General features: G+C 39.8%; 1 protein-coding gene across 1 annotated transcript in view; it reads right to left on the bottom strand.

Moving 5' to 3' along the window:
- The window catches only part of LOC307201713 (uncharacterized protein), a 14,632-nt gene extending 2,583 nt beyond the window's left edge, over window positions 1-12,049 (bottom strand). Inside the window, exons 1-9 of the mRNA XM_079951021.1 lie at window positions 11,613-12,049; window positions 9,614-9,958; window positions 8,351-8,746; window positions 7,202-7,561; window positions 6,272-6,325; window positions 3,258-3,299; window positions 1,823-1,843; window positions 1,664-1,684; window positions 900-932 (exon numbers count right to left, since the gene is read on the bottom strand). Of these exons, the coding sequence (XP_079807147.1) occupies window positions 900-932; window positions 1,664-1,684; window positions 1,823-1,843; window positions 3,258-3,299; window positions 6,272-6,325; window positions 7,202-7,561; window positions 8,351-8,746; window positions 9,614-9,958; window positions 11,613-11,697 (1,357 nt within the window). The 5' untranslated portion in view covers window positions 11,698-12,049. The remainder of the gene's footprint in view (window positions 1-899; window positions 933-1,663; window positions 1,685-1,822; window positions 1,844-3,257; window positions 3,300-6,271; window positions 6,326-7,201; window positions 7,562-8,350; window positions 8,747-9,613; window positions 9,959-11,612) is intronic.
- Window positions 12,050-12,679: the final 630 nt, after the last annotated feature.

Here is a 12,679-nt window from a genome sequence, read left to right as displayed (position 1 = left end):
ATGGTATGCCATGATCTCTAGATTTAAGATCTCCCAAAATGCATCTTTGTAAATATACATGGAACAGGGGAATTTACACACATGTGTAAACTGGCACACTGGCAGAGCTGGTAAAATCATTAATCCAGTTTAGGTGTGAGGAGGACTTCTGAATATGTCTTAAATGCTATGTGAAATGTGTGTAAGTATTGAATATTCCTGATCTGTTCTTGAGGTACCTTTACCTTTACCTTGGGTTACATATGCTTCAGGTTACATACGCTTCAGGTTACAGACTCCACTAACTCAGAAATAGTGCTACAGGTTAAGAACTTTGCTTCAGGATGAGAAAGGGAATCGTGATCCGGCGGCGCGGCGGCAGCAGGAGGCCCCATTAGCTAAAGTGGTGCTTCAGGTTAAGAACAGTTTCGGGTTAATTCTGGAAGGAATTAAGTACTACTACCACTGTAGTAGTTGTGATGGAAGGAACCAGAACTGTGATGCATGAAGCAGAGCTTTAACTCATTTCTCTCCATATTGCACCCCAATGACAATAATCCTCCCCACACTGAAGCTGCTGGAGGAAAGCATTCATTAATGTTCAAGGAAGAAGCTTCCTCTCTGAAGTTTTTTTTCTTTTCAGATTGGGGGTGGGTAATTTCTTAAAGGGCTATAGCAAGGGGAGCATTAATTTGGCACATACTTACTGACAAGGCTATTTTGGCAATGTGTGATTTTGAAGTTATCTTCTTTAGAAGTGGGAAAATAATGGGTGGTATTTAACTAAGTTTTCCTCAGAGCAGACACATTGAAAAGAATGAACATGACTATGCTAGGCAATTACTCTGAATAAAACTTAGTTTTACTTGAAGAGTAAGTTCCAAACCAAGAAAGGATAGATTCACTGTGTTTACACTTACCTGTTTTTGCCTTCATTTCTCCCTTTAGTTTTTCTAGAAAGGAGAAGATATATGGTTTTATCTTAACAACAAATTTAAAAATCATGTTATGGCATCTGTAAATCAAATTTGCAATATATATTTCCTTACACACACAGAGAGAGAGAGAGAGAGAGAGCGTGAGAGAGAGATCCTTCTAGGATACCTAAGTAATATTGTTGTGAGGTTGGTGGTGGGGTTAGGCTGTATGATGCTCAAGCCCCTTCTAATTCATGGTTCCAGCAAATGTTAAAATCTAATGAAGGATCTCATTTTTGAATTAGCCAGGCAAGGACCATAATGACCTATAATTATAGATTGTTAGCATAAGAAAGGAAGTTGCTCTGTGCCACAGGGGAAATGGGCGGGCCGTCTCCCACACCTGGTTGGTAGTGAGAAGGACAAGAGCAGACAAGAGCAGGAGTTGAGTTGTGTGAGAGAGTTGGGCTAGAAGCAGGAAGAAGCCAGAGAGTCAGAGCCATTTTTTTATTTCTGTTTGAATCCAAAGCTGTGACTATGGGAGAAGCAAAACATTCTGGGATGTTAATGCTATGAGCCCCTCCATCGTAGGCTCAGGTTGTATACCATATATCATAAAGACACCACAGTCTCCACAGTCACTCGTTCCAAGGAAACCAAACCCTGGGTAAGTGCCTGGAACCCCTGGAATCTCTCACAGCTCCAAGATTGGGGTGATGTGCAACAATATTCTTTTAGATTTTGTTTGAAAAGTTTTTGCTACTTACCATTTTCTGTCTTTAACTGTTCTGCAAGGTAAGATATATTTGCTTTTCATATGAATTTTAAAATGAAAATTTTATCAGCAAGAACAGCATAAGATTTGTGATATGTTTCTTTCACTACCAACTGATGGTTTAAAAGGTGGCATCTATTACAAGACTTACCATTGCCTTTCTTTAATTCTTCTGCAAAGAAAATCAAAGGTTCCATGTGAGGTAGATATTTTGAAATAATAAACCATACATCCTAGCACAATCAGAGCCCAAGAAGAAGTAACAGAGGGAAAACATGATTCAGTTATCTCACTTCTTACAAAACTTCACAGCAATTGTGAGCAATCACAGCAGGGAAGGGAATATTTAATCGTTTTTCCTCCATACCATTTCCTGATGGAAGTCAAGGTTTATTCTTAGCTTTCTGACTGTGGTTTGTTTGAGTGAATCAAACCATGATGCCTGGTTTGGGCAAAACACAAAGACAAGATCGACTTTGGTTCCCCCTCATTAATGGTGGTGGGAGGAGCAAAGTAGGAGTGATCTGTTTGCTAAACGAGTAAACCATTAACTGTGGCTTACTGTGACATGCAGATCCAGCCACTGAGTTTGCTATGTATTTATTTCACCAAGAGAAACATAGAAACAAATGTTACACTTTACTTTGATTGGGAGCAATTGTTTCTGCAAAGCACATGCACACAAACACAGTGATTTTATTGGAATAAACAGTTTGTTTGTTTTCAAAAATAAAATGGCTGCATTAAATCGTGGATTATGTTTGTCTTTCCTTTCTACACATCTTCTATTGCAACTGAAATCTGCAAGGAGGGCCTGTCTCAGTGTTAACTACTGAACTGTATCATTGGCCACCCACTATAACCCCGTGCTTCCCTCTTCTTCTTCACCACATTGCCCTGCTCCCATCCTGAGTGGTACCATGTGCCACGACGTCCAGAGGTGTTGCAATAAACATCCCTTCTTGTAAGAGTCTTTACAAGTATACAAGCTTTCTAATACCCTCCTCTTCTGGTCATGGGGTGATTACTTCAAGTATAGGTGCTATTTCAATGGGCTATTGTTGTTTTCCTTGAGCATTTTCTGTGTTTGACCAGCTGAATCCAAATCGGCCTGTATCTACTTCATACACCTTTGAGCGAAAAACCAACTATGACACCAACACTAAGGTGGCTAATGCCAATTTGTTGCCAGTATAAACTTATCCTCACATTGGTTCAGCCATATGGAGTCACATTCCTTTAATCTTGAAATAACTCTGTTGGCTGACTATTCATTTCTGAGCTCAGTTGAAAGACTGATGCTTAAAGCCCTAAACAACTTGGGTTTCAAATATCTGAAGGAAAGCAACTTCCCATACCAGTTTCAAGCACTGTTCACTGTTACAAAATGCATCTCCTGCCGCTTGGAAAGAAAATCACTCCATAGTTTTCTGTGTCCTAGAATTGTAGTGGCTACAATTAAGAAAGGATTAGGCCTTGTCTCTGATATTAGTTCATAATTGAAAGTAGGGCAAAAACACTGCAAGTATGTTTAAGAAGTTAAAAAACCCCCACAGACACTTAAACAAATGAGAACATTAACTCACCTAGCTTTCTAGAAAAACGCCAACTTACAATGAAGAGGAAAGCTGAGAATAAATGAAAAGATTATCCTTTTTATTTTAAAAAGTGCTATTTACAAGACAAAGAACACTTAAATAGGGATGGAATTACTTTGAGCTTATTCACATGGATCTTTGCCCTGTTTCTTGGGTTTTCATTAACAGTACTAATAAAAATACAAAAATATCTAGCAGACAATAGGCATTATCATATGCATATGCACTTGAGGTTTCCTAAAATGAAAAGCACAGAAAGAGGTACATGCAACAATTCATATAACTGTATAAAAACATTTATGCACTAATAATTATAAAAGCATGTGTGTGGCTAAACCATGGGTAGGCAAACTAAGGCCCGGGGGCCGGATCCGGCCCAATCGCCTTCTAAATCCAACCCGCGGACACTCTGTTTTTTTTTTTTTAAAATAATTTTTATTCGTTTTCCAAACATATAATAGAAACAATACAAAACAGAAAAACAAAAAATTCAAAACACAAACAAAAATATACAAAACATTTAAACCAATATAACTTCAAGATTATATTTTCATTCTCTTCTTTCTTATGACTTCCCCATACCTCCCCATCCCTGCATCCTTGTTTAGTGATTCTTTAGCAACCCTTTAGTCAATTATCCTAATTCCCTTTCATTAAGTTTCCTTTAGCTTGTTAGTTACAACTGCAATTCTCTGCTTCTTACCCCCTGACATCTTAGCATTCCTCAATATTACAGTAGTTTTTAAGGTATATTTTAAATTTCTTCCAGTCCTCTTCCACTGTCTCCTTCCCCTGGTCGCGAATTCTGCCCGTCATCTCAGCCAGTCCCATAAAGTCCATTACCTTTGTTTGCCATTCCTCCAGAGTAGGTAGTTCTTGCATCTTCCAATACTTCGCCAGTAGAATTCTTGCTGCTGTGGTGGCATACATAAAGAAGATCCTATCCCTCTTTAACACCAATTGGCCAACCATGCCCAAGAGGAAAGCCTCTGGTTTCTTAGGAAAAGTCCACTTAAGGACCTTCTTAATTTCATTATAGATCATTTCCCAGAAAGCTTTAATCTTTGGGCAGGTCCACCAAAGGTGGTAAAAAGTGCCTTCAGTCTCATTGCATTTCCAACACTTATTGTTAGGCCGATGATAAATTTTTGCAAGCTTGACTGGAGTCATGTACCACCGGTAGATCATCTTCATAATGTTTTCTTTTAGAGCATTACATGCAGTAAATTTAATACCGGTAGTCCATAACTGTTCCCAGTCAGCAAACATAATATCATGACCGATATCTTGTGCCCATTTAATCATAGCTGATTTCACCGTTTCATCCTGTGTATTCCATTTCAACAGCAAGTTATACATTCTTGATAAATTCTTAGTATTGGGTTCTAACAATTCTGTTTCTAGTTTTGACCTCTCTTTCTGGAAACCTATTTTCCTGTCCTGTTTGAATGTCTCATTTATCTGGTGATAGTGCAACCATTCTCGAACCTTGGGCTTTAATTTCTCATAACTCTGAAGTTTAACCCTTTCACCATCATATTCTAGAATTTCATAATATTTTGGCCATTTAGAGTCCATATTAAGCTTTTTTACTTCCCTAGCTTCCATTGGTGACACCCACCTGGGGGTTTTACTTTCCAGCAAATCTTTATATCTAATCCAAACATTATACAATGCTTTCCTTACAATATGGTTTTTAAAGCCTTTGTACACCTTTGCCTTGTCATACCATAAATATGCGTGCCAACCAAAGCTATTGTCATACCCTTCCAAATCCAAAATGTCTGTGTTCTCAAGAAGTAGCCAGTGTTTCAACCAGCAAAAGGCTGCCGATTCATAATAGAGTCTTAAGTCCGCGGACACTCTGGGAACCAGCGTGTTTTTACATGAGTAGAATGTGGCCTTTTATTTAAAATCCATCTCTGGGTTATTTGTAGGGTGTGACTGGTGTTTTTACATGAGTAGAATGTGTGCTTTTATATAAAATGAATCTCTGGCTTATTTGTGGGGCATAGGAATTCGTTCATTTTTTTCCACAAAATATAGTCCGGCCCCCCACAAGGTCTGAGGGACAGTGGAACGGCCCCCTGCTGAAAAAGTTTGCTGACCCCTGGGCTAGACTCTTTTCATATGCATTTTAAACTGTGCATAATTAATAAGGTTGTGCACTGCAATCAGCCATGTTTGGAACTGAATTGGGTCAGTTTCAGTGGAATCCAAGTTGGGTTGGGTTGGGTGGCCCTGAGGGATCCAGGGATGTCAGGGGGTAACCCAACAAGCAGAAAGGAAAGACAGGCATTGGGTGGGAAAGGGAGGCAATGAAAAGTGAGTAGGGGGAACCTACCTGACTAGCAGCAACTTCCCATTTTCCAGGCAGAAGGTGGGGAGATGATGGTGGATGCCATTTGATTTGGGGTGCAGGCTTTCACTCCCTACTTATCAATCCTGCCTGGCCACTACTTCTTCTTCCCAAAGCCCTACCCTGAAGCAGCATTTCACCCTACTTCCAGAGGCCCTGGATTGGGTTGTGTTTGTGTGTACATGAGCACATGCAGCCCTGATAACTTATCTAGCTTTGAAAAAAGGACAATGCACAAGCAGCATAAGCAGGCACATGATGCAAGAGATAGTCCAATAAGGGCAAAGCCTGAAGAGGTCAGAAGCCCCAAATTCTGTGTTTAAACCCATTAAAAATGGATTCCTCCTTCATCCCTATGCTATCTTTTGATCCCTCACAGCAGTAACAGAAAGGGTCAAAGATTGGGGATAGTCATAGCCCTGTGGGCTTGTTCTGTCAAATAGAAAGGGGGAAAACCTATTTCTTACTTAATGCAATGCAAAAAAATAAATTTGAAGACGGGCTGACACAATGAAAGGAAAGCACCACCTCTTATTTTTAATTCTCTAGCTCAAAACATATCTTAATACATAAATATGTCACAGTTCATAACACTACATTTTATTGAATTTCATACCTAATCCATTCATGTAAGGAAACTTACCTAGGAAAGCAAAGCCACAGAACATCCAGACTTCAGCACTTTGGACAGGCACTTCTAAAAGACAAAAGCAGGCTTAATTAAATTACCCTCCATTGCCTCACCAGAAGCAGAGTTTTCAGAGGCTCATACAAGCTCAGAGTTCATCTTGGAATGTGTCTTAGGTCTCTTCCTTCTAGAACTTACATGAAGCTTTGGCCCCTCCATTTCCCTTTGGCCACATTCAAAAACACTGTCCATATTCAGGAGCAGGGCAGATGTTCCATTGGGTGCCACAGAAGTCATACAAGGTGGTCAGAGAAGCAGTTATATTTTTTATCTTCAGTTTTCCTCTTTTTAAAATCAAGTCATGGATTGAAAGGTTCCGGCACCTCTCAGGTGGGCTCCATTGCCATCATAAGAGAACAAGGAAAGCGTTCATGGTGAGTTCCGGAACCTCTTTTTCTGTCATTACCCCTTTGGAAACATCTCCTGAAGCCCTCACAGAATATATGAGGTCCTCTACAGACCCATGGCTACACCAAGACATGATTGTGGTAGAAAGCCAACAACAAAATTGGAATAGCACCACTAACAGGCAAAGAAAGAGGAGGAAAGAAACTTAAGTTGTTAAGATTTTAGATACTTGAGGTTTTAAATTTTGGAGGTTTCATTTAGGTTTTGAATATTCTATAGTGTACATTTTATTGCTGTGAACTGCTTTGAAACCTCAGATAGTGAAAAGCAGGATGTAATTTTTAAATAAATAAACAATTTTTTTTAAAAAACAAAACTCCCAGTCCTAAAAAGGAAGAAGTGTTTATTGCAACCCCAAATGCATTTAGGAGGGAAACTTTATCAAATGCACATTTTAGCAGATCAGTGGGTTACAGTTTGTGCTGAGCAGAAGAGAAGAATTGTGGAAGTTCTAACTATCTAAGCTTTTATAATTACCTTCTATTGTCACCTCCACAACATCTTCTTTGTAGACATCATCACATGTTGTGGCACAAACATACTGGCCACTGTCTGTTAGTTGCACATTAAGAAGAGTCACTTCAAGGAGCCCATTCTTATAGTATCCTTTGCGAATGCCATTATCATCACTCTCTCTTGTGCTTTTTTCTTCAACCCTGTGCTGGTTTGTGCTGTTGTGGGTGTACAATGTGTGATTTTTTGAGCCTTCCCACTTATATAATTGCACTTGCACCCTGGAAGATTTGCATCCTCTTACTTGGCAATGTAATATCACATCTTGTCCAATTCTGCCAATTTTAGGATTAACATTGCCGACAACTGAAACACCTACAAAGGCTAAAAAGGTAATAAGAAATATTATTAGACTTCATTTACCCCTCACCTCTTAGCAAATAAATGACTGAATAAATGCATACTTCCAGCTATCTCTTGATTTAAATGGAACTGATTCTCAGGTGTGTGTAAAATTGCCACTTGAGTCTAGAACAAGTTCAGTTAAAATCAATGGACACACATCGGATTAATCATTAATAGGATTGTAAGGTCAAGCTGTCTTAGTCCTGCTGGCCACATGACCTGGAAGCTGTATGCCGGCTCCCTCGGCCAATAAAACGAGATGAGCGCCGCAACCCCAGAGTTAGTCATGACTGGACCTAATGGTCAGGGGTCCCCTGTACCTTTAAGGTCAAGCTGTAATCCTATCCACATCTACTTGGAAGTAAGTCTCATTGAAGTCAATGGGTTGCTTTTGAGTAGACTGATACAGGATTACACTATTCAAAAACAGGACCATTTATGGCAGATGCAAATATTGACCAGTAGACTATTGATTCATAACTGGAGGATGTTCATAGTCACACTGGTGTGATCATTTTTCACAAGCACTCATGATTTTAGAATTATCAGTTATAACATACAACTCACAGCAAATACTCTTAAAACAGTGCTAGTGTGCCATTTAATCTTGACTATTACCAAAACAAGGCTTTGAAATTGCCTGCAAAGACCCCAGTTATTTTTCATGTAATCCCAGTTACTTCTCCTGCAAGCAAAGCAGGAAAAAGGTGTTATTACCAAACCCTTTCCCTTGATTCTTTCTTTCTTTCTGACATTGGTATTATTTACCTCTCACATCAAGCTTGTAGATTACCACTTTGCGCCGCAAGTTAGAGTTCACTGAACATTCGTATCTCCCTGCATCTTCCTTCTGAATGTTATTTAGTTTCAGGGAAATATTTCCATCCCCAAGATTATTGTGTTTCAACACCTCTGCCTTTAGTTTGTAATTCTTCCTAAGCCATACTTGGCTCTTGGGTCCATTTGAATAAGGGCACCTAGCAATAAATTTGTCTCCATAACAAACCGATGGGCAGGTATCCCAATAAAGCTGGTAAGAATATATGGTCCTGCTTTTCCCAGGGCTTCTTCTTCTCCACTGCAGTTCCAGATGAGAGGGATAATAGGTCTCAATCATCTGGCATGGAAGAATGGCAACATCCCCAACAGCAACACTAATTAAACCTGGAAAATATTCATTTATGTTAATAACTCATACTTTACATACACTCACACAGTAGTTCATACTTGTGATAGCACAGCTATACTAGGAAATAAGTGGAAAATAGAGATGTATAAAGCTGAAGCTATCATTTCCCATAAACACAACATTTGGTAAAATTTTACAATTTAACTTGGAAAATTTGCTGTTTGTTTCTGGGTCTAATTCAAGGTATTCACCTTCGTGTTTCAAACGTTACCTAACTTAGGTCTCAAAGGCCACCTCCTTCCCTTCAGACACTCTCTGGTGCTTAGAATGGTGTATAAAGTGGCATTGGTTGTTCAACCAGACCTTCAGGAGATGGCATAATTTGTGGGAGCTCCTAAATTGTGGAGTTTCCTCCCCACAGAGATGTATCTAGCATCTTCATTACACAGCTTCTGGTGAATGCTGAAGATGTACCTCTTTTGACACTTGAAATGTATATTTTTAGAACCCATCATATTTCTCTGATAGTAAGTTATTTTAAATTATTTTTAACATGGTGTAACCCACCCTGGGATCTTAGAGTGAAGGGCCATAAAATAATAATAATGTGAAGCAGAAGAGGGTGGTCAGAAGTGATTGTATTAATGGCACCCATATTTCACAAATCACCCAGGTTTTTTCCAGGTCATATCAGCTGGAAAATCCCTCAGAACCATCTGCAAGCCATTTGGATCCAGCAGTTTTCGAGGGTGGACCTTCATAACAGGTCCCCTGCCTCTGCAGAAGGGAAAAAGGGTTCTGGAAGCCTAAATCTTCTGAGACGTCTACCTAGTCTCAGTAATATAAACCAGGTCTTCACAAGTAATGGATTAGGGAGATAGCATCTAAGCCTTCGTAGTTACCTTCTACTGTCACCTCCACAATATCTTCTTTATAGACATCATCACACATCATGGAGCACACATACTGCCCACCATTTGCTAGCTGCACCTGGAGGAGAGTCACTTCAAGGAATTCATTCTCATAGTATCCTTTGTGAGTGTTGTTCTCTGCTATGCTGCTTTCTTGAACGCTGTACTGCTGCTCTGTGCTATTGTGGATATACAAGGTTTGATTTTTGGAGCCTTCCCACTTATATAAGTGGACTTGTAGCCTGGAGGATGTGCAGCCTCCTACTTGACAGCGCAATATCACATCTTGTCCAACTTGGACAATTTCAGGGCTAACAGTTCCTTTAATATAAACAGCTGTAAGGAAATAAAAACAGCAACTTTGACTGATGGAATTAGTTTGAGGCCTATGTGATCTCAATACCAGCATAATAAAATGATGCCGTCCCTGTCCCCCATCCCCCTGAAGTCCTGGTAGGTAAGAATTGCATTATTATGGGAAAACAATTTTGGGGAATGCTGTATATAAGAACTATAATGACAAATCAAGCAGTGTTTCTGGGGAGAGCAAATTGCTTCTTACCGTTCCTCCATAATCCAAAATAACTGATAATAACAACACCAACCACAGAGATCGACTTCACTACTCCCTCCATTGTGATGACAAATCCCTGGCAGCCATCCAGATCTCTAGCAGCATAAAAGAAGGGGGTGTTGGTTAAACAATGCATGACTTTGCAATGTGTCCTGACTACTCAACACAAACCTATTATCGTCTGTGAACAGTATAATTTTAAGAATTGGATTTTAGTTAACTGATAAACTTCCCCACAGAATGGGTGTCAAATGTGATATTTCCAGGTTCACTAGCATATTTTTTTTACAGTCCTTCCAAATTAAAAGCTGTGTTGCCTTCTTCCTCATCCTTAACCTCAATCTCGTTTTGATTGTTTGCTCCCGCAATTCCCACCCTGGGCAGCCCGACAAGTTGCCCTTGCAGGAGGTTAAGTGTCTGTTTATCATCAGCATCAACTGCATCTCCATCATCAGCCGACTGCACAATCCTATGCATAAGGCTGCCTCTCCCTATAGGAATCAACCTGGACCCCGCAATCATGATCTGAGGCCCTTCTTCAGGTTTCTCCCCCAGGAGAAGTTTGGCTGCCGGGGTCGGCTAAGCAGACTCCAGCAGGATTAAAAAGGGAGTGACGGAGACCAGAGAGGTCCCAAGCCAGGAAGAGAAGATCTAATCCCAGGAAGCGTGGGGGGCAGAGAGGAAAAGAGCTGGACACTGGACCCCATGTTTGCCCAGTGCCAACAGACAGTTGATCTCTCGTTATTGGATATGGCCCTCATCTGATGCTGGAGTCAGATGGCGGGTGAGTGAGGTGGGTCTATTCAGCTGGCTGCTTCTCTCAATGCAGCAGCAGCAGCAACAGCAGCTGGGTAAGCAGCAACCATGCAGTGGGAGCAGATGGCTAATAATAATTAAAATAATAATAAATATATTGCATATCATTTGGGAATTTTCCATGATAAAAGCACTCTGAGAGATTTAACATATCTGACAGGGTGTGTAATTCCAAATGACTAAAAATATTACTTGCATGGATATTCACTGGATATTACAGTAGTATTCAGAAATAATTTCAGGATGTTTTGAGTGCTTTATAAATAGCAGTATCAAATTACTTTTAAAAAGAGCAGAGAAGTTTTTGTCAAGCGTACCAGTAGATTTATATAGCCAATAAAGGAGACAGTAGTTTAATTCACTTTTGTTAAGGTTTAATTCTTCTTCATAAAGATATCCACAGCTTTTCAAATCGTACTGTGGCTCTCCTTCTCCCTCCCTCCCTCCTTCCCTCTCACACAAACACACTATTGCCCCTAGCTTTATTAAAACATTAAAAATCACCCTGCCAAGTGTAATTAGTGAACAACTCTAAAAATAGAGACAGACCAGGATCAACTTTCATAATAAAAAATTACATAAAAAACCAGTTTGCCATACCTGAAGACCTCTCATACTTACAGTTAATTCTCAGAACTGGACAATATATTTTGCAAATGAATTGAAATATGAGACAATAATCCATTCCTCTGATCCATAGCCATATGGCTTCTTCCAAACCATACCTTTAGACTTTTTCATTCATTGGATTAAAACAACAACAACCTGTAATACTGATCGGGTGGTATCCAGTAGCATCAAATTTGAATAATGGCGGGCTTAGCTCTATATGAATAGGTGGCTGGAGTAGAAAGGATTGGCCCTCTTTCTACCACAAGAGCCAATCAGCAACAAGTCACCTTCCATGTCTTTGTCAATATCTTCTTTTTACTACATGAAGCGAAAAGGCAAAAGGTATAGTAATATATCTGAAACTGATGAGTTGTCATTGACCAATACCGAAGAGACTAGATTTCTAACTAATCCTCCCTTAACTGAATCAGAATAAAATGGTTACGACTGTGTCTCAGATGGGTGTGTCACCACAGAATTCAGAGGAGGAGAGCAAACAAGGAAGTATAATTCTCAACTGTCTGCATAGCCAACCTTTGCTCCCTTTCAATAATTAACTGTTACAGACCCTTTCTTCCCTGGTAATTTTACAGCTAAAAGATATAGTTAAGAACAGTTTCAGGTTAAGAATTAAATTCGTAACCAGAATTACCACTGTATACCTCATTGGCATCTTAGCCAAGAGTCTCAGATCCTGTTTTCACCAACAGGGCTCTAAACTAAAGTTACCAGACATCCCCATTTCCCGGGGACAGTCCCCTGATTTACAAATCATTCCCCATGCAAAATCCACTGAAGTTGAAAAGTGTCTCCGAATTCATTGAAAAACATCTGGTAACCTTATTCTAAACACACTATCCTTAAGCAGAGTGCATACCATGCAACTATCCTGTCTTAAGTGACAAAAAGACACACATGTTTTGCTCCTACACCGTGGCATGAGTCAGTTGATTCACAACAGACCATGGGACCAAAAGACAGAACCACTTGTCTTTCTCCTTCAGAACGAGGTACTGGCTTCTGGAAATGCAGTGCTGGCATTTGGAAGTATGTTG

The sequence above is a fragment of the Podarcis cretensis genome (assembly GCF_951804945.1).
Source record: "Podarcis cretensis genome assembly, chromosome: 13".
NCBI lineage: Eukaryota > Metazoa > Chordata > Lepidosauria > Squamata > Lacertidae > Podarcis > Podarcis cretensis.
Note: the sequence above shows the minus strand (reverse complement) of the source record. Positions and strands in the feature narration are given on the sequence as shown.